Source organism: Canis aureus, chromosome 1 (genome assembly GCF_053574225.1).
Source record: "Canis aureus isolate CA01 chromosome 1, VMU_Caureus_v.1.0, whole genome shotgun sequence".
NCBI lineage: Eukaryota > Metazoa > Chordata > Mammalia > Carnivora > Canidae > Canis > Canis aureus.
The window spans coordinates 102,244,152-102,266,649 of record NC_135611.1 but is presented as its reverse complement, the minus strand read 5'-3'; the positions used below and the strand labels follow the sequence as shown (position 1 = coordinate 102,266,649).

The window sequence follows — 22,498 nt, the reverse complement described above, 5'->3', positions numbered from 1 at the left end:
CCTCCACCTCCCGCAGCCAGCACGTCAGCCCCGCGGCTCCGCCCCTCACCGCCAGCCCCGCCCCTCACGCCAGCTCCGCTCCCCAGGGAACCGCGCCTGCGCGAATCCGAACCCAGCGCCGATTCCCAGAAGCCCGTGGGGCGTCGTCGAAACATCGGGGAGGCCTTTACTTCCGGCCAGGCCTGTGTCGGGTGTCCACAACCACCGGGAGCCGCGCTCAGGAAGAGCCAGAAGCGGCCGGCCCGGAGAGGAGACGACAGACGCTGGGTCGGCCCAGGGAGGGCCGACGCATTGCGGCTTGCGCTTCGCTCAGTTTTGCCTCCGCCCTGGCCGGGACTACGTTTCCCAGAGAGCGTTGCGGTGGCCGCCTACGGCCACTTCCGGCGGCGGTCGGCGGCCGGGGTTCGTGCGGCCGGCCGGGTCGGGGGGCTCGGCGGCCGCAGGGGCGCGGGGAGGGGAGGGGCGGGGCGGGGCCCGCTGGACGCCGGGCGTGGCCGCGGTGGGTGGGGGCAGCGAGCGCGCGCGCCTCTAAGACATGCAGGGATCGGCGAGCGCGGGGGCCCGCGGGCGGGGGTCCCCGCCTCGCCGAGGCTCTCCCCGCACAAAGCCCGGGTCGGGCCGAGGCCGGACTGCGGGGACCCCGGCCGCCTTCGCCCGCCCTGCTCGGGGAAGGCTGCGCGCGAGGAACGGCCTGTCCTGCAGGGGCCCGCGAGCAGCGGTGACCATGGGGCCGGAGAACCGAGGTGAGGGTGACAGGTGGTCGGGGACGGAGTCACCCCCTCAGAGTGTGGGGAGGCGGAGGTCTGGGGCAGAGGCCTCTCGGGCCCACGTGCTGCTGAATGGGGGTCCCTCGGCTCTGGGGCTGGTATATGGAGGAATCATCCCTCGAAGGTATGGAAGTTTACCCTGAGTCCGAGCATCGAGCAGCGGTGCAGGGAGGGAGGGCGGCCTAGCCGGACACCATTCTAGTCCATGCTCCCGACAGAGGAAACCCCTCTCCCTCCTTGGAAGCCCCTAGGTGGAACGATGGTCGTGTACAGGTCCGTTCCTGCAAAACTGGTCCCATCTGCTCATGCCCGAGAGCATTTCATTCTTCACTTGTTGAAGCGCTTCCCGATGTATGGCTGTAGTTTAAGGCTCTGCAAGAAGGGGCCGATTTCAGGCAGGTGATGAGGAGCGCGGTGTAGACTCCTTCTCCAGCTCCTCTCTCTCCCCCCAGTTATGCCCTCTAGGGCCACTGCCCTTCGGGAGAGGAGGCACAAGCAGGAGGCAGCAGGGGCGAGAACTGAACTGAAAGCCATGTCTCAGGTGAGTTGGCATTTCCACTTTCTTGTCTGAAACGCAGCCGTGCTTTTCAGGACTTAATAATGTTTATTTTCTTTTAAAAGTTTTCCGTTTAAGAGAGCTGTCCTGGGAGCTGTTTCCCATTTCCTTACATTCTGGTGAGTGATGGGCTACAGGGGTAGCCCAGGGCTTCCTTCCCTGCTTCCTCTTCATCCCATTCAGTGTTCATTCTTCATTGGTGAAGTGATTCAGCACTGCGCTGTGCCAATGTTCTGAGACAGACTCTGAGAGGGGACTCTGATGGAGCCAAGAGGTTCTCCTTGGGGCAAGCACCACAGCTGCGTGTGCTATACCTGTTTTATTTGGTATCCACTTGGTGTCTGTCCCTGGAGAAACAGATGGTCAAGCCCAGTCCCTGCTCCCAAGTTGCTCACAGTCTGTTGGTGGAAAGTCGTGGAAGCAAGCAAACAAGGTTCTTGAGGGCAGGTGAGAGCTGCCTAGAGGAGCTCTTGGCTTCTGGCTGCCTGTGGGGGAAGGGAGGGGCTCTCTCCCCAGAAGGTGATTTTTGAGCCATGTTTTGAAAGGAGAGGGGATCTTTGGCAGGCAGAAGAGGAAAGGGCAGCACCGGTGCAATATGAGAAGCTGTCTTTTTCTTACTCAATTATGTGGCTTCTTAAAATACCATCAAATAGTTTTGTTTGTTTCTGTTTTCTATGCCTCATAAATATGATCCAGGCTCATAAATATGTGGACTAGGTTCCAGTTGTACCACCCAAAGTACTTTTAACCAAATTACCAGTAATCTCACATTACCAGATGCACTGCCCAGTCCTCAGTCTTTTTTGACTATCGTTGGCATTTGAAGCAGCTCAGGGGTTGGCAAACTTTCACTCTAAAAGGTAGATAGTAAATATTTTAGGCTCTACAGGCCATAAGGTCTATGTTGCAGCTGCCCAACTCTGCCTTCTATAACTGAAACAACCATAGACAATAGGTAAATGAATGGGCAGGGTTGTGTTACAATAAAACTTTATTTACAAAAATGGGGGGCTGCCAACCCTTGACATAGCTCATCCCTTGCTATCCACAGGGCCCTTTTTTCCCTTGGCCTCTAGGACACAACACTCAACTGGCCTTTTTCCCACCTTCCTGACTTCTCAGTTTTCACTGCTGGTTCCTCCCCTGACCTACAGCTGTCGGTGTGCCTCCAGGTTGTGTTCTTGGCTCTCCTTTCTTGTCTGTGTGCACTTGTTCCCCTGAGGAGGTCAGTTTTTTCTCATCTGTAGAAACTGGCCACAGGAAGGCTTCTTCCAAATTCGCCTTTCCAGCTCGAACCTCTGCTCTGAGTTCCATGCCTGAGTGTCCAACGTGACTTCTCCTTGAGGAATATTGAATATTGAATAGGTAACTCATACCTAACACATTCACATTTGAATTTTAAGGTTCCCCCCAAACTGGCTGCTCCCACAGTTGTCTCTGTTTCAGACCATGGCAGTTTCATGCTGTCAGTTACTAGGCCAGAAACCTTTGCATCATTGTCCCCTCTTTCCCCACTCCTTGTGTTTACCTCATTGCAAATCCTGTCAGTGCCATTTTCACTTTATATTAGGAACTTGTCGATGATCATCACACCCACAGCGACCATCGCTGCTTGTTATCTTACTATTGGCCCCTGGGCTCTGCTTCTGTGACTTCCTGCTTCTACATGTACTCCCTGCAGTCACATCCCAGCACTGCAGCCAGGCAGGGTCTGTTCTAACTGCCATGTCACTCTCTGTTCAGAACCCTCCCAGGGCATCCCCGAATGAAGGACACATCCTTGATGTGCTGACAGCACCCTTACTGACCCTACCTGGCCCTTTGTTTTACCATCCTCCTCCATCACTCACTTTGCTTCCTCAAAAATTGCCTTCTCATTTTCCTGATTGCGCTCTCTGTACTTTCAAAGACTCCCACCCAAATTCTTCACATCTTCTCTGCTTTACTCTTTTTTTTTTTTTTTTAACTCTTAGCACATTTCAGCATACTGTATATCTACTTAATATATCTGTTTTTTTGCTTCAAGTACACCTAACACAGGCATGGATTTGGAACACTCTGATGCCTGATTCAGAAAATGTTCGGTAGAAGAATGTGTAAACCTCTCTTATAGCCAGTGTTTTGCTATTTAATAGTATTATGGTAATCATTTTTATACCTGGAAATGTCCTTTATCCCTGATTATTTCCCATGAATACATTCCTAGAAGTTTTTCTTAACTTCGTGGGTTAAAGTTTATTAAATTTATATGAAATCCAAATACTTTATTTTTATTTTATTTTTTTAAAGATTTTTAAAAATTTATTTATTCATGAGAGACAGAGAGAAAGGCAGAGATACAGGCAGAGGGAGATGCAGGCTCCATGCAGGGAACCCGACGTGGGACTCAATCCTGGGTCTCCAGGATGACGCCCTGGACTGAAGGTAGCACTAAACCACTGAGCCACCTGGACTGCCCTGAAATCAGAATACTTTAAAAGTTGTATTGGATGGAACAATAATAGAGCCTCAAAAGCTAGAATTTTTGGTGTAAAAAAAGTAGACTTTACCAAAAAAAAAATTACTGATTTTTCATTCACGTGCCTTAAAAATTAATTGAATTGGACCAAAAAAACCTTCTTTAAGATATTTTTTCTTACAAAAGACTTTCATTTTTTTTCCTATAGAGTATTAATACTGAGTATCTTTGTGTAAGGATAGACTTGTTTTCTGTTTGCTTTTATAATCTCTCTCATCTTTAAGATTAAGAGTGAGACCACCAGAACAAATTCTTATATTGAGTGTACCATTATGTTTTCTCTCCAGTATAGTGTAACGTTTGGAACCCTTTTGGAAATCTGCACATGTCCATGCTAACAATGGGAATGAGTATAGGACGTGCACATATGAGAGTATTTTGCGTACCCTTGAATGAAGCAGGTTGATCTGGACATGAGTTGGAGAAAATTTGTTTTATCTGAAAGTCATGTTGCCTAGTCCATCTTGTTTCATCATCAGTGTGAATGGATATCGGGCGTTATGGCTGCCGTCTGAGTAGAAACTTTTATTTATTTTTTTAAAGATTTTATTCATGAGAGACAGAGAGAGGCAGAGACATAGGCAGAGGGAGAAGCAGGCTCCCTGCAGGGAGCCCAATGCAGGACTCAATCCCAGGACCCAGGGATCATTCTCTGAGCCGAAGGCAGAAGCTCAACCATTGAGCCAACCAGGTGTCCCTGAGTGGAACATTTTAATTGAGATATGATAGTGTCATGGTACAGGTGTGGACTAAGGAGTCAGGCTGCCTGGGTTCAGATGCTAGCTCTAGCATTTGATCACTGTATAATTTAACCTCAAGGCAACTTAAATGGCCACATTTTCTTCATCTGTAAAAATGGGGATAATAATGGTACTGGCTTAATATGGTTCTTAGAAGGATTAATTAAGTTAATGCATGTACAATGTCTAGAAAAACGTAAAGGTTCCTGGCACATAGTGAGATCTCAGTGTTAGCTGTCAGCATCCTCATGTCACTGTCATTTAGAAATTTACAGACCAGCCCTTTAGGTGACACGCAGTAACACAATATATGATGTTGGACAGGAGTTGGCAAACTAGCCTAATCTGGCCTGCCACCTCTTTTTGTATAGCTCATGAGCCACAAATGGTATTAACATTTTTCAGTGATTGAAAAAGAATGAAAAACAATGTGAAAATCACCTAAGTTTATATTTTGGTGCCCATAAATGATATCTTCTTGGAGCATGGCAAACATAGTTTAGCTGTTGTCTGTGGCAGCTTTTATGCTGCAAGAGCGGAGATGAGTCATTGTGACAGAGGCTCTCTGGCCTACAAAGCCTAAAATATTTGTCCTCTGGCCCTTTACAGAGAGACTTTGCTGACCCCTGATGTAGATGTTAAGGGTGTGGACAATGAAGCCAGACTACTGGGTTCAGAATCTTGGCTCTGCAGTTGACTGTGTGATCTTGGGCAAGTTACAGCTCTCTGTTTTCCTCATCTATAGAATGGGAATGGTGATAGTACCAACTCCCAGGGTCATGGGGGTTGAATAAGCTTCTATGTAAGTATATAGACTTCTGTCTGGAATAACCTAAGTCCTGTGAGCAATAATTGTTACTGTTTAGAGTAAAAGACATTTGCTAGCTCTTTTAGTCTGTCCGGTCTGCTATCACAGACAACCATACACAACTGGAGGCTGGGAAGAACCAAGATTGTGGTGTTGGCAAATTATATGTAGTGACTGATGCAGACCCGCTTCCTGTTTCATAGCTGGCACCCTCTCTCCGTGTCCTCATATGGAAGAAGGGGCTAGGGAGCTCTCAGGGGTCTCTTTTATAAGGACACTAAGACCATTAAAGAGGGTTCGCCCTCATGACTGAAGCACCTCCCAAAAGGCCCTACCTTCAAATGCCATCACACTGGGCGTTAGGATTCAAATGTATAGGTTTTGGGGGTACATAAAGTATTCAGACCATAACACTAACAGAAGTCATTGATTCTTTTTTGATCAGTTGCATTTCTTTTCTTTTCTTTTCTTTTCTTTTTTTTTTTTTTTTTTATAGATTTTTTGTTTATTTGAGAGAGTGCACACAAGTGGGGAAGAGGGGAGGAACAGAGGGAGAAGTAGACTCCAAGGATCCAGACACAGTATGGGACTTGTTCCTGGGATCATGACCTGAGCCAAAGGCAGACACTTAACCAACTGAGCCACCCAGGAGCCCCCAGAGTTACTGATTCTATACATAAAAGGCAGTCTATATAACTGATAAAATGTCTTACCTGGAGGCACATACACCATTAATGCTGGGTCCCTCTGGAACATAGAAGTAGAGATAGAAGGGGACATTCTTATTAAGCAAAAAACCAGGCCCCCCAAAACTCAGTTGCCCAGGTATAAAAAAATATTGGAACTTATACTCTTCTTTGTAGCAAGAGCCTCAAATTCCAGTTTCCCCATCAATGACAAAGTAATAACAAGGGCTAGAAATGTGGGCATCATTTTCTCTTGCACCAACAGACTTCTAACATCATTGTAAAGATGCTGTAATTATATTGTAGATTTTAAAAAGGTATTGTAATTTGCATACAGTATATGTACTGTATACTGTATATAATACTGTATACATTATATATACTGTATATAATGTTTCATTTAGTAAACAATATGTGAAAGATTTTTGAATGTCTGAAAAAAATAAGTGTAAGACTCGCCAGGCAAGGAGCATGTATTTAAAACTATAGGGCTAGGGCAGCCCCGGTGGTGCAGCGGTTTAGCGCCACCTGCAGCCCAGGGCGTGATCCTGGAGACCCGGGATCGAGTCCTACGTTGGGCTCCCTGTGTGGAGCCTGCTTCTCCCTCTGCCTGTGTCTCTGCCTCTGTCTCTCTGTGTCTCTATGAATAAATAAAATAAAATAAATAAAATCTTTAAAAAAAAAAGAAGAAGAAGAAATATAGGGCTGGAATCTGTGAAAAGCCGGCTTTTAGAATCAGGTCAGAATAAAAGCATAGAAGTAGCATGTGTCTGAACATCTATATCTTTGGAAATATTTGCATTGAAATGTTTTTTTTGGGGGGCCTGGGCCCAGTCAGAAGAGCATGCAACTCTTGATCTTGGGGTTGTGGGTTTAAGGCCCACACTGGGTGTAGAGATTACTTAAATAAATATTAAAAAAAGAAGAAATGTTTGTGTGTTTTTTTTAAGCCACTTTATGGAGGTATGATTGACATGTAGGAAGCTGCATGTTTTTAATGTGTATAACTCAGTGAGTTTGAGGATGGGTATATACTGGTAAAACCATCACTAACATCAAGGCCATAAACTTATCATCTTCCAAATGTTCCTCCTACTCTTATTATTATTTTTTCTTAGCAAGAACACTTAACATAAGATCTACCTTCTTAAAAAAAAATCTACCCTCTTAGTAAATTTTAAGGAAATAACAGAATATTGTTAGCTATAGGCATAATGTTATACATTACATCTCCAAAACTAGTCATCCTTCATAACTGAAACTTTGTTCCCTTTGCCCATCACCTCCACATTTCCTTCTTACCCAGCCCCTGGCAACTGCCATTCTACCCTCTGCTTCTGTAAGTTGGACTATTTCAGCTTTCACATATAAGCAAGATCATGCAATGTTTGTTTTTCTGTGTCTGGCTTATTTCATTTATCATCTGCATTGAAACGGTTGAGTTTCAGGATGCTTGAAGATTTCCACTGAGTCTTGCACAGTGAATTTGAAGGCATTTAACTGCTGGTACAGATGAATATAAACAACCCAGGGAACCAGAGCTGAACCTTCACAGCAAAATGAGCACTCTTGCTACTTATTCGGCCAGCAGATCAGTTCCTTTGCTCTCATGACCAGATGCTCCAAGTTGACAGCATTACTGAGAGCAGCCAGCACCATCTGAGACTTGCTTGTTCAGGTCAACATACGAGCATGTTCTTGGCTCACGGCTTACAATATGCAGTTCTTGGCTGTTTCCTGCAAGTATTACCAGCAGTTTTCTATGACCTGGCACCTTTCAGTCTCCCATTTAGGAGATTTATGCTATCAAAAGTTTACTGTCTGCACAAATCAAAGATATCACTTATAAAACCCTTTTGACTTGTCTTTACATGGTTTGGTTGAAAATACTTTCAGAATTGGTGCAGGCTAAAGAGCATGTGATAGCATATCCCCTCACAGGGACTTTTGTTGCCACTAGGATTTTAAAATCCTAGGGCTGCTGGTCATTTAAATCTAGAATTATGTGGAGCTGAAAACAGGAAAGTTGGGTTGTTGGTCAGCAGTGTGGTAGCCAACATTTATTTAGAACTTTTGTGGAACCTGTGCCAGTCCCTAGTGCTGTGCCCGTGTTATGTTTGATCCATGATTTGTGAGATTTTGTTGATTTTTTTTTCCATTTTGCAGACGGGGAGGTGAGACAGGTTAAGTGAGTAGGTGAGATTGCAGAGCTAGTGTGTGCTACAGTCTGCATTCAGGTTTTGGGCTCTGCTGCTTATTGATTTCACTATTTACTTTTTTTTTTTTAAGATTTTATTTATTTATCCATGAGAGACACAGAGAGGCAGAGACATAGGCAGAGGGAGAAGCAGGCTCCCTGCGGGGGGCCTGATGCAGGACTCGATCCCAGGACCCTAGGATGATGACCTGAGCCAAAGGCAGATGCTCAACCATTGAGCCACCCAGGGGCCTCTCACTATATACTTTTAAAATCCTAGGGCTGCTGGTCATTTAAATCTAGAGGGCAGCCACTCATAGGATTCCCAGGGTGAGAGTTTGAATTAAGTAAATATTTAAAATACATTGGAATGTATCAGAATTACACACTGAAATCCTAAAAATATGCTACATAAAAATTGGCCAGGAGAGGACGAGATGAGCTGCATGCTCACCATCACACATGGGTTCATGGTACCTTTCGACACTTCTGCTTCTCTGAGATGGCACCTTGATTCTTGAAAGTGTTCTGTAGTGTTTTTCCTTTTTTTTTTTTTTTTTTTGTAGTGTTTTTCTTAAACATCTTTATGTCAGAAAAAAGAGGATTTTGTTTAGTGTATTTTTTTTTCTTATTAACACGAATGCTCAACATCTAATGAACACTGAAAGTGAAATAGAAATCCCTAGAACCTGCTTTGAGGGTTAGTCTTCTCTGCCTTTTGAGGCTCATCTTCACATTGATTTCCACATTCTTGTGCTGATCCAGGCCACTCGTGTGTCGTCATGTTGAAAAATGCTCTTATATGTTGTGCCTGGAGCAGTTGAGCCTCCATTATTTATGGTCTGAATTGCTGTGTGTACACCTGCACAAAATTGCCAGCTCTCTGAGGGCAGGGGCTGTTTGTGTATTTTTCTCTCTTTAGATATTATTCCTTATACATATAGTCTCTCACTCAAACTGAGGAGAAAAGTAGTCCTGAGACCCCTATCTGAGTCTGCTCAGGCTGCTGTAACAACACACCGTGGATGGGGATCTTGAACAACATTTATCTTCCCAGTCTGTTCTGGAGGCTGGGGGTTGGAGATCACAGTGCTGGCAGGCTTGGTTTTCCCTGAGGCTTCTCTTCGACTTGCGGATGGTCGCCCTGTCACCATGTCTTTGCACATGCTTTTCTCTGTGTGGTAGCATCCTTGGTGTCTCTTCCTCTTACTATAAGGACGCCAGTAACATTGGATTAGGGTCCAACCACAGGACTTCATTTAACTTTTAATCGCCTCTTTTAAGGTTCCACTGCCAAATGAATCATATTCTGAGTTTCTGGGTGTTAGACTTCAGTGTATGAGTTTGGGGAACACAGTTGAGTCCATAACAACCACCTCCCCACCCCCATTGATGGGGCATGAGCACTGATTAAACAAGAGTGTGGTTTTGTCCTTTCAGAGCTTGGTGACATTTGGGGATGTGGCCGTCAATTTCTCCCAAGAGGAGTGGGAGTGGCTGAACTCTGCTCAGAGGAATCTGTACAGGAGTGTGATGTTGGAGAACTACAGGAACCTGGTTTCACTAGGTGAGGATGTTCCCTGCTCATTCTCCAACCTGCCCTGGTGGCTTCTGTAACTCGGAGCCCTTTACTCCTTCAGCACCATGCCCTGCCCTGCACTCTTTCATCAGGCCAGGGAGCCAGCATCTTCAGTCTGCACAGACCCACAGCATGACCACCTCCTCCCTCTTCTTGTGTACTTAGGACTTTGCGTTTCCAAGCCCGACATGATCTCCTCATTGGAACAGAGGAAGGAGCCCTGGATGGTGAAGAGAAAGTTGACAAGAGGCCGGTGCCCAGGTGAGCGTGGGAGGCCTGGCTGGGGTGAAGGCCCTGTGGGTCACGGCTCAGGACCCCAGGCATATGGGATCAGCAGACTTCCTGAGCCTCCAGGCCTGAAGGGAGAATTGAGGGCTCTTGAGCCAGGCTGCCCAAGATGTTCATCCTACCTGATCTCTCCACCTCTGCTCCCCTCCCTCTGAACATGACTTCTTTCCTCTGCTCTGGATTCCATTTTTCCTAGCTCCTTCTTAGACCCTTTGTCATGCAAGCTTACATTCCTGTACTTTAAAAAATCCTTGGCTGATTCCATTGTCTTTATTATCTTATTTCTCTTTGATTAAATGACTGTTCTGTGTATAGACGTCTTTCACTGACTTTTATTGTGACTTTTGAGTAAGGCCGTCATGCTGATTGGTGGATGAGTGTAAGCTATTGAAGAATTAACCCTGTCTCTGGGGAAATAGGACATATCCGTACATAGCTTATGTGAAGTAGAAACTGCTGTCCTATGTATGGTGAATATAAATAGGGACCTAAGAGGAAGAAGAAAAATCACTCCCAGTTTCAAGCCAGAGAAACAAGAATGAGAATAGAGTCTTTAGCAGAAATGTTAGAATGACAAGAAAGAGATCAGCTGGGTCTGGGCGGGGCCGTCATTGATTTGGGCAGGTGGGCCTCCCAGTGCAGACAGGACCGGACAGGACAGTGGAGTGACTGGCTCTCAGAAGGAAAGAACACTGATTCTGATTTGACAGAGAAATCTTACAGATCTTGTGATGATATTTCTATCACTTGGGAATACAGTGGTTTCAACTACAGCATTATCTGTGGAACAACAAATTGACCAAGTAAGACAAGGGGTCAGAATTACAGACTTCTCTCAGGGGTTACTATAAGAGGAAATGGCAACGATTTCTAAAGAATTGAGAATCTTGTAAAACCTCTTTGTTTAAATCATACAAGGGAAGACTTTGTATTGACAGAACTGGACAGGCTGCTCAAAGATACCACTTCTGGCAAGATTCATGGGTTGTTAAAGGGTACAGGAGAACTAGCAGGGTGTATCTGTGAAACCTTTCCATTTCACATATTAGATCACATTCTCTGAATGAGTTTAATAAAACAAAATAGCTTTTTTCTTCTGGCAGTCCTTTGTCTCTTGTGGAGATTCTAGTTGATTATTGAAGACTTGCACTTTTCAGGCTGGGATTTGAACTTTTGTTAGTTAACATTGTAATAAAAGAGGCACTCTTAAAAAGAGAAAATAATTTTTTCTGAAAAACTGGAGAAAGATTCAAAGTGAATTTTACTTAATAATGTTGAGATAAGGATCATATAGCAGTTTTCTTCCTTAGCCTCCCCTCTCTTTTTGTTAGCCACATTTTATCTTAGATTTAGGTAATAAAGCTCATGTTGTATCCTTTAGGATGAAAGCTACACAAATATGGGAATATATGGTTGGTTAGTCATATAAAAAAAGCCTTTGATATGATATGTTTCTTTGAGAACTTTAATTTCTCTGATTATGTTTTGGAAGTTTTCTTTATACTGATACATAACGGAGAAAGCTTGCTTTTTTCCTATCTTTCAGATTTGAAGGCTGTGCTGGAGACCAAGGAGTTACCTGCAAAGAAGGACATCTCTAAAGAAACGTTATCCCAGGCAGTGATAGTGGAGAGACTCACAAATTACAGCCTGGAATGCTCCATATTGGAGGAACATTGGGATTATGGTGCTCTGTTTGAGAGGCAGCCGGTAAGTCAGGAGATCAGTTCTAGTCAAGACACAGTATCCTTCCAAAAGAAACCTGTCTTGAGGGGAGATATCATGACCACAGTGAGTTTGGGAGAAGTTTTCCTTTGAATACAGTGCTTCTGTAGACAGAGTATCCCGCCAGAAGGAAGAGTGTGCAGTCATGATGCCCACTAGAAGAGGGGCTGCAATTCAGTTGTAATGAGTCACAAACAAGTCTGTCTTAATCAAAAACACTCAACATGTGATGACATGAGAAGGCTTTGAGCAGGACCTCAGCCCTGCTCTGTCATCAAAGCTTACATTATGAGAGGGACACCTGGCAGACTTGAGTCTTGAAGGTGGGGAAAGCCTCAGTCAGCATTAGGAGATTCATACTGTAAGTTTGTTCTCCTCTGCAAAATTACAAATTCTTTTTTTTCCCCCCAAACATAGACATTATGCCTAGACCTGGTCATTATGTGACCTGCGTTGCTCAGAACCTGAGTGAGAATTCTTGCATAGGTTGCGTCTTTCACACCCTTCCCCACAGCCTCTGCAGGTTTGTGGGCACATTTGACCAAAAAGTGTGTTGTACCATTTCAGGGCTTAGTGACTATCACAAATATGGCCGTAGACTTCTCCCAGCAGCTGGACCCTGCTCAGAAGAGTTTCTGTAAGAATGTGATATGGGAGAATCGTAGTGACCTGGGGTCAGTAGGTAAGGATGTCCCTCTCCTAAATCTGAACCTGTCTTCAGCAACTGCCACTTTCATTTCTCAGGGGTTTTATTTATTAATTTATTTATTTATTTGAGAATGAGAGAGAGGGCAGCCCAGGTGGCTCAGCGGTTTAGCGCCTCCTTTGGCCCAGGTCATGATCCTAGAGACTCAGGATCGAGTCCCATGTCAGGCTCCCTGCATGGAGCCTGCTTCTCCCTCTGCCTGTGTCTCTGCCCCCGCCACCCCTCTCCCTTTCTCTCTCTCTCTCTCTCTCTCTTTCTCTGTCTTTCTCTCTGTGTCTTTCATGAAGAAATAAATAAAATCTTAAAAAAAAAAAAAAAAAGAATGAGAGAGAGCATAAATGGGGGAAGGGGCAGAGGTAGAGGGAGAAGTAGGCTCTCCACTGAGCAGGGAGCCTGATATGGGACTTGACCCCAGGACCCTGAGATCGTGACCTGAGCTGAAAGCAGGCACTTAATTGACTGAGCCACCCAGGTGCCTTTATTCAAATGTCAGTTTTGAATTTAGAGGTGGAGGAGGGGTCTTCTGAAGTTTTGAGCTGAATTTTTGTCGTGATTCCTAAGATGAGAATTTGACATTTGTAGAGTTGAAAGTTGGTATGTTCATTATGCTTGAAGCATCATTTTTAATGTCTTTCAGATACTGCTCACTTTTCTTTCTGCTTCTTCCTGTAATAAAACACTTTTCTATCAAAACCACAGAACTGGTTCTTGATTAAGAATGTCCAGTGTATGACAGAACCCCATATCTGCCCATATGCAGGACCCTGTGTCTCTAAGCCAGAATTGGTCTCTCTGCTGGAGCACGGGAAAGAGCCCTGGATGGTGGAAAGAGAGCTGACAAGGAGCCTGTTCTCAGGTGAGTGCAGCAGGCCTGGATGGAAGTGCCACTGCAGGTTAGAGCAGAACTTTCGCCAAAGAGGCTGAGTCCTCACTAACGTATAGGAGAAGATGCACAGGACTTCACAAAGTCCTCCAGGTCTAGAGAGAAAATAGAGGTCTCAGATTTCAAAATATTCTCTTTCCTCCTTTGCTACCTTCTCTTGAGTGATTGCTCATTCCCTGTAACGTTTCTCCTTTGGCCACTCATATTTGCTCAGCTCCTTACACGATTCTGTCCTGACCCCATGTACTTTTGAGCTATTTTTCGTGATCACATGGCCCACTCATTTCATTCTGCATCCATTCCTGTAAGAACCATGAATGGAAAGTTATTTGAGGGAGCCATTGTGCTTGGCATCGGCAGGTACTTGGAGAAAAAGGGAATTTACACATATGTTGTGATTGTAAATGGTCACTCCAGTGGAAAGGATGAAACATGTTTATGGATGAACTGGATGAAGTAGAGTTTGCAGAATTTCCAATAGGGCATTGCAGAGACAAAGGAGAGGATTAATTTCCAGTAGCTTCCTTGTTTGAGTCAGGGTGGATAGAAGTTGCATTGCAAGAAGATAGAAGTGGAAGGTCTCTTCTTTTTTTGAGGCGGGGAGTTCTATTCCTCTTTTGATACATAAGGGAAAGAAGAATTTCTTTAGAAAACAATGGTTTATAGAAAATGTAATCCTATCACCTATTTGGAAGCAGAATGTGAAACCATGACTGATAATCCCAATATGTTAACAGAGCAAGTGTAGACTTCTTCAAGTTGTGAAAAAACACATATTTTTTCATGTAATTGGAATTATAGTGTGTATTCCCACATGCACAGAGATGTTTTTTCACATGCATTCTGTGCCCTATATCTCATTGCTCAATTAGGATGCTTCACATTTTTTGGTATTAAAAATATACTTGCAACAGGTATCTTTATGTACATGAAAACCACTATTTTGGGATTGTTATATCCCTGGATGTGAACATCTGTTAGGCTCTGAAAGTTTTGTTTGCTTTCAGCAACTGCTGCAGTGATTAGATGACTTAATGTATAGGATTAATTGTATCTTCCTAGCAGTGGGTATTTTGATGAAAATAGTTGCTTATTTTTTGGTGAAAGATTATGCCCTAAAGTTATTTTTTTTTTATTATGAAAGAGATTGAATACTGTTTCTACATGTTTATCCTCTTTATCTTTTTGTAAAATATATCTCATATATTCATTTCTCTATTTGTGTGTTAAAAGCTTTCTTAACTGTTCCAGTGATTTTTTTGTTTTTAAATATCAACATACTTTCTCACATATGGTAATAGGAGTTTCTGTTTAATTAGACCTTTTTAGGGATCCCTGGGTGGCGCAGTGGTTTGGCGCCTGCCTTTGGCCCAGGGCGTGATCCTGGAGACCCGGGATTGAGTCCCATGTCGGGCTCCCGGTGCATGGAGCCTGCTTCTCCCTCTGCCTGTGTCTCTGCTTCTCTCTCTCTCTGTGACTATCATAAATAAATAAAAATTAAAAAAAAATTAGACCTTTTTAAATTGTGATGTGTAAAGATTTTAACATTTTTATGTGAACAATACCTATTTCTAGACATCTTTACCAATAGTGAGTATTTTTTTTTCAATTTTTGCCAAGCTCTTGGGTGAAAAGGGGTGTTTAATTTGCATTTCCTGCAGTACTTATAATTTTGAGAAATAGTGCACTTTAAATCCATTTAGAGTTCATATTCTGTTAATGGTGTCAATATACTTATCACCCACATTTCCTTTGGATCATATTTCCTTGCCTTTATATTGTATGAATATAAATCCTATCTGAAAAATGTGATACATTTTGTTCCCACTTTCATGTAGCCTGTAAGTTTGCACATGGCTGTTTCTTTGCACTATAAGGTGTAGTTTAAGTTGGGTGGTATCTTTATAGAAGCCTTTACTTTGTTGACCTTTTGTTTCACTTACAGTTTTTTCTTTTTATTAATAGAGGCATCATTCCCATTTGTATCACTTCACAAATTTGGTCTTGTTTCCATTACTTATTTAATTCTTTCTTACTCTCTTCCTGTCCATGAACACAGGATGTCTTTCCATTTATTTATATCTTCTTAATTTCATTCAGCAGTGTTTTGTAGTTTTCAGTGTACAATGTCGTACCTCCTTAGGTAAATTTATTCTTAAGTAATTTATTATTTTAATGTTATCCCTCATAGAATTGTTTTCATAATTTCCTTTTCAGATTGTTCATTTCTAGGGTATAGAACCAAAACTGATTTTTGTGTGTTGTGATCTTGTGTCTTGTAATTTTGATGAATTGATTTATTAGCTCTAGTACTTTTCTTGTGGATTCTCTGGGGTTTTCTATATAAAAAACATGGGATCATGTTATCTGCAAATAACAGTTTACTTCTTCCTTTCTAACTTGAATGTCTTTTATTTCTGTTTCTGATTGCTCTGGCTAGAACCTCTAGTACAGTGTTGAGTAGAAGTTGAAAAAGCAGGCATCCTTGTCTTATTACTAATCTAAGAAGGAAAACTAAGTGTTTAGATTTCATGAGAAAAAACTATTTTCCCTTTTTTTAAGATCATCTTTTTGATAACTTTTGATTCTCTGCATCATCTCACCAAAACCACTTTCATCTGTATGTATTTATTGAGATTAACTACACATGCACAAATTTTTGGTGCATGCTAAGTGATTTAGCAGGAGGACTTTAGGCATGTACACTCTTCCCTGTAAGCATTAGAATCTGAGATAAGACACATGCTTGCTCAGTAGTGTGTATGATGTGATTAAATATAATGGCAGCACTCACTATTTTTAGAAAAACAGTTTTGAACTAAGACAGTAAATGGCAGGTCCTATTCATTAATATATGGCCAGAGATGTGAAGAATTAATAAAAGACCAAAAAAGTGTCAGGCCTATGAAAGCATGCAGGTAAATGTAAAAATGATATTATGTTGCTAAATGTATCAGTTGGTAATGTAGGTTTTTGTTGAAATTAAATAAGATGTGGTTAGCAGAAACCTTATTTTCTCATTTGAGGGGAAAGACCAGCTTTCAGATAATCCTAATAAATGCTAATGAGTACTTTGTCTTTTTTGTGCTTTGGTGTGCTTCTTGGAACAGCTTTCATGATGTGATGACTGCTCTGGCATTGAAGCAAGACAGAGTGGGAGAGAGATTAAAGGCAATGAATGTCAGAATTTCTAGGTGGTGTGATTGCAGAACAATTTCCCAGTTCCTTTCTTCTAATATGTAACTGATTCCACATGTATTTAATTCTTTTCTGCTCACCTCTTGTAGGCTCCTATATAAATTATGCTGGAGCTTGCTTACATACATTGTATACTGCATATTTACATGTTTTAGAGGCACATAGTTTATGTAGCTTAATTAGGGTTTATTTCACCAATTAATGAATTCATTCATAGTTTTCAAAAACTCATAGCAAATTCTTTTTTTTCTAGCACACAATAAAGAAATGCTTGTTTTCTTGTTATCTTTCAGGCCAACAGTCTATACATGAGACCCAGGAATTATTTCCAAAGCAAGATACATTTGCTGAAGTAACAGATAGAACTTCAAACACTAATTTGGAGTGTTCCACTTTCAGAGAAAATTGGGATTCTGAGAGTGTGTTTGAAAGGAAGCTGGTAGGTCAGGAGACACAATTCAGGCAAGAGGCAATCACTCATAATAAAAGCCTCTCTAAGGAAAGAGAACGTAATTTTAATAAATCTGGAAGATGGTTTCATTTGGACATTTCCGAAGAGAGAGTTCATAATCGTGATTCAGTTAAAAATTTCCCCAAAAATTCAGTGGTAATAAAACATACAGGAATTTATGCGGGAAAAAAACTTTTCAAATGTAATGAATGTAAGAAAACTTTTACCCAGAGTTCATCCCTTACTGTTCATCAGAGAATTCATACTGGAGAGAAACCCTATAAATGTAATGAATGTGGAAAGGCCTTCAGTGATGGCTCATCCTTTGCTAGACATCAAAGATGTCACACTGGCAAGAAGCCTTATGAATGTATTGAATGTGGGAAAGCTTTCATACAGAACACATCTCTTATTCGTCACTGGAGATATTACCACACTGGAGAGAAACCCTTTGATTGCATCGACTGTGGAAAAGCCTTTAGTGATCACATAGGACTTAATCAACATAGGAGAATTCATACTGGAGAGAAACCCTACAAATGTGATGTATGTGACAAATCCTTTAGATATGGCTCATCTCTTACTGTACATCAAAGGATTCATACTGGAGAAAAACCATATGAATGTGATGTTTGCAGAAAAGCCTTCAGTCATCATGCATCACTCACTCAACATCAAAGAGTGCATTCTGGAGAAAAGCCTTTTAAATGTAAAGAATGTGGGAAAGCTTTTAGGCAGAATATACACCTTGCTAGTCATTTGAGGATTCATACTGGAGAGAAACCCTTTGAATGTGGGGAATGTGGTAAATCCTTCAGCATAAGTTCACAGCTGGCTACTCATCAGAGAATTCATACTGGAGAGAAGCCCTATGAATGTAAAATTTGTAGTAAAGCATTCACCCAGAAGGCTCACCTTGCCCAGCATCAGAAAACACATACAGGAGAGAAACCATATGAGTGTAAGGAATGTGGTAAAGCCTTTAGCCAAACCACACACCTTATTCAGCATCAGAGGGTTCATACTGGAGAGAAACCCTATAAATGTGTTGAATGTGGGAAGGCCTTTGGTGATAACTCATCCTGTACTCAACATCAGAGGCTTCACACTGGCCAAAGACCTTATGAATGTATTGAATGTGGGAAGGCATTCAAGACAAAGTCATCACTTATTTGTCATCGCAGAAGTCATACTGGAGAGAAACCTTATGAATGTAGTGCATGTGGCAAAGCCTTTAGCCATCGTCAGTCCCTTAGTGTACATCAGAGAATTCATTCTGGAAAGAAACCATATGAATGCAAAGAATGTAGGAAAACCTTCATCCAAATTGGACACCTCAATCAACATAAAAGAGTCCACACTGGAGAGAGATCCTATAACTATAAGAAAAGTAGAAAAGTCTTCCGGCAGACTGCACACCTTGCTCATCAGAGAATTCATAGTGGAGAGTCAGCAGCACACCCCTCTTTGCCTTCCACGTCAAATCCTGTGGATCTGCTTCCCAGATTTCTCTGGGGTCCGTCCTCCCTCCCATCAGCATAGTCTCAGCATTGTTGTTTCACCTGGACAACTCCATTAGTTTAAAAACTGTTCCCTCTGTTTGGTTTAGTTTTGTTGTCCTTGAGTTTGGTCTTCCCATTGCAGATTTTTTTCTTAAGTGTAACTATAGTTCATTCACTTCTTATGTAAAAACTTGTGTTGAGATCCTTTAAATTGGTTAATACATAACATGTGCTTATTCATTAGCACAGTGCCTGGTGCAGATCAAATATTGAGTAAAACATTATTTTGGGACATTAAGGGTTATCACAGTCATCTCTTGAATAAAAATGATGCATAGAAGGAGGCCAGGAGAAACCAGTTTAGATCAGGAACAGAAGTTTCAAAGTAGTCAATGAGGTTTTGCCAATGGTGGTTTAAAATTTGATTTCATCACGTTGAGTTTGAATTGTGGCTTTCCATCTCATCTGCATAAATGTAAGGTGATGTGACTTTATTGGTGAGAGAATTCAGCTTTCCTGTATGTCTAACATCAGTCTTAGAAAGTATGTGGAGAACATGGATGAGTAGGCCTCTTGGAACAAAAGAACTGAAATGATCAGAAAAAAATGCAAGATTTATTTGCCTAAAGTTAAAACTATGACATGTTACTAAAAAATTAGAAAATTTGGAAAGATTTGATTTAAAATCACTTGGGCTTATGAATCAATTCTATTAAACTTTTAAGGAACTGTCAACCTTAAAGTAAACCAGTCCAAATTGACCAAAGTCTCTAGTTTTGTATGGCCCATGATCTAAATTAAAAAAAAAAAAAAAAAGGTTTTAAATGATTGAACAAGTGAAAATATTTTGTGACAACATAAGAATTATATTAAGTTTAAATGTCAGTGTCTGCAAAGAAAGTTTTATTGGCATACAACCACACTCATTTGTTTACAGTTTTCTGTGGCTGCGTTCACACCACAGTGGCAGAGCTGAGGAGCCACAACAGAGCCAATATGGCCTGCAGTGCCTCAAATATTTATTCTATCCTTTTACAGAAGTTTGCCAACCCCTGCTCTGGTACAGAGGAGAGTATACAAAAGGTTCTAATTATTTCTAAGAGTGTAATACAACTCCCACTTCAAAAACAAGACAAAATTCTAAGGCAACTTATGAATAGAGTTGAAAAGGAATTATTAAACTATTGAAATACAAAAATATGTCAATAGAGGAGAAGTACTTTTTCTAGATGAAATACTCAATACTGTTAAAATGTTTGTAAATTGTCATTCACAACAGAGTCCTAGTAGGATATATTTACTTTGACAGTTTCAGTGGAAACAACACAAGGAAAGATAATTTGACAAGCATAGCAGGACATTTTTGAAATAGGTTCCTCTGCATTTCAGATTTTGCTATATCATAAGGCTGGTTTTTCATTAGTGGGGAAATATGTTGACAGTTGGTAATCCACCCTCTTTCAAAAAAACACACATACCTTATAGAGAAATATGCAATTGTATTTAACATTTCTAATTATGAAATGATATGTAAGAAGCAAACAGAAAGGAGGAAGGCTTTACTAAATAGGACATGGGGTCCTAGAAGACCTGGGCAAGAGAATAAGTTGGCCTGTACAAAGAATAAAAAGGTAAGCATGGTGGAAGGCACCAAAAAGATGTAAAAGACAATTGACAAATAATACAAGTCATATGAAAAATATGTCATGTAGGAACAAAGTGCCATTACACCTACAAAACTGGGAAAAAATTGGTGATGTATACCAAATAGGTGTGTTGGTTGAAGAATTCAAATGATTAAACAAAGTCTGTAAATTTCTTAGCCTCACTAATCAGAAAATAACTAAAACAAGCTTTCCTGGCTTTCAGATGGATTAAAATCTAAAATTTAGATAATGTCCAGTACTGGCATCAGCACGAAGACAGATACCTGATCATTAGTAGTGTAAAATTGTCTTTTTGGATGGCAACATAGTATGACCTATCAACATTATAAATATGCATTCCTTTTGAAATAGTAATTCTAGATCTAGGAATTTTGTCCCATTGGAAGAAATTTCTGTAAATAATGTTTATTGCAAAATTGTAATTATGATAAAATAAGATTTCACTGTCCTGCCAAGCAGGTTCATTAAATTGTGATTATTCAATACTGTATTGTCTGGTTAGTAGAAAGAGGTTAAATCCTATGTATGCTTCTATGGAGAATTGTCTGTCCACAATATATTAAATGAGATATGTGCAACTTGCAAAACCTAAAGTGTAAAATCATGTCATAGCATCAAAATTAATATTGAATATATATATGTGTGTGCGTGTATCTATGTGCATATTTTTTTCAGTATATATGGTGAAATCTAGTTTTGTCTTTGACACACACACTTATCCTAGCTCTTTGTTGGCACTTGACTTTCTTCATTCTGTAATAATCTACAGTCACACATGGATCCAATTAAGCCAAACAGATTTTTCATTCTTTTTATTTTGGTTGGAGACACAGGGACAGGAGCGGGGCCAATCAATATTCAGCCATATATGTGGCACAATGGATGTTTTCTTTTCATTGTGATTGGTTGGGGCCCTCTTGTAACCAACTGTTAAGAGCATGAAGTATCACTCCTAGGCTGAAGTATTGCAGTTGAGTTGAGGTAGTTGAGTCATCCTTTGGCAGCAGTCTAAAGATTTCTGCATCCCTCTGTACCACTCTGATCCATTAAATGGATCTTTCCTGCTTCTCACATCTTAGTTCAGTTCTTTATATCTGTGAGGTACTTGATATTCTTCCAATATATAACTTCTGATTTGAAGTTAAAGTCTGCTTTTGTTCTCAACCAAGCAATGCTAGCCACCATGGCAGCTGATACTAGAGAATGATTATCAAAGGATAGAGAAGTGGAGTATTAAGGATTATTGAATGAGATAGATCAAAAGAAAAACTTGTAATTCTATTTTGTATTAGGAAAGGCTATTCTCTTTTTAAAAATTTTAATTCCAGTATAATTCACATACAGTGTAATTTAATTTTAGGTGTTCAATATAATGATTCAACACTTCTGTACATCACCCAGTGCTCATCACAAGTACACTCCTTAATTCTTTTTTTTTTTATTTTTATTTATTTATGATAGTCACACACACACAGAGAGAGGCAGAGACCCAGGCAGAGGGAGAAGCAGGCTCCATGCACCAGGAGCCCAACGTGGGATTCGATCCCGGGTCTCCAGGATTGCGCCCCGGGCCAAAGGCAGGCGCTAAACCGCTGCACCACCCAGGGATCCCTCCTTAATTCTTATCACCTATTTCCCCCAGCCCCCTGCCCAACTCCACTCTGGTAACCATCAAATTTCTCAGTGGTTAAGAGTCTGTTTCTTGGCTTCTTCCCCCCCCCCCCCCCACTCATTTGCTTTGTTTCTTAAGTTCCACATATGGAATAATATGGTGTCTCTCTGACTGACTTATTTCACCTAGCATAATACTCTAGCTCTATCATGTCATTGCAAACGGCAAGATTTCACAGTTCATTGTATATATATACCATGTCCTCTTTATCCATTTGTCTGTCAATGGACAGTTACACTGCTTCCCTAAATTGGCTGTTGTAAGTAATGTTGCTGTAAAAATAGGGATGCATATATCCCTAGAAAAGGCTATTCTTGATACAGCAGGATTATGAGCTCATAGCACATTAGGGACTAGATAGCTCCTACCAACAACTACAGGTGATGAGGATTCCTAGTTCCAAAAGCATGTGTGATGCTTGTTTATAATTAAATTAATAATTAAAAGCCTGCTTGAAATTCTGACCTTAAGCAAAAATTGAAATCAAGGTCTCTTAATGATTGTGTTGAGAAATCTTACTCTTTCTAACCATGGGGCTGCAGATGCTGAAAGCCA

General features: G+C 41.4%; 1 protein-coding gene across 3 annotated transcripts; it reads left to right on the top strand.

Moving 5' to 3' along the window:
• Positions 1-7: 7 nt before the first annotated feature.
• On the top strand, positions 8-20,924 carry ZFP28 (ZFP28 zinc finger protein). Of its 3 annotated transcripts, XM_077913169.1 has the most exons (9): positions 727-743; positions 1,220-1,308; positions 1,389-1,442; positions 9,713-9,839; positions 10,017-10,112; positions 11,686-11,849; positions 12,432-12,546; positions 13,331-13,426; positions 16,945-20,924. In XM_077913169.1, exons 4-9 carry the CDS (start codon positions 9,806-9,808, stop codon positions 18,642-18,644), a joined length of 2,205 nt encoding a protein of 734 aa, XP_077769295.1. In that variant the 5' UTR covers positions 727-743; positions 1,220-1,308; positions 1,389-1,442; positions 9,713-9,805; the 3' UTR covers positions 18,645-20,924. The 3 variants fall into 3 exon arrangements, with proteins under 3 accessions (XP_077769294.1, XP_077769293.1, XP_077769295.1); XM_077913168.1 differs by lacking the exons at positions 727-743; positions 1,389-1,442 and adding an exon at positions 8-402; XM_077913167.1 differs by lacking the exon at positions 1,389-1,442 and having other exon boundaries at positions 521-743.
• The last annotated feature ends 1,574 nt before the right edge of the window (positions 20,925-22,498 follow it).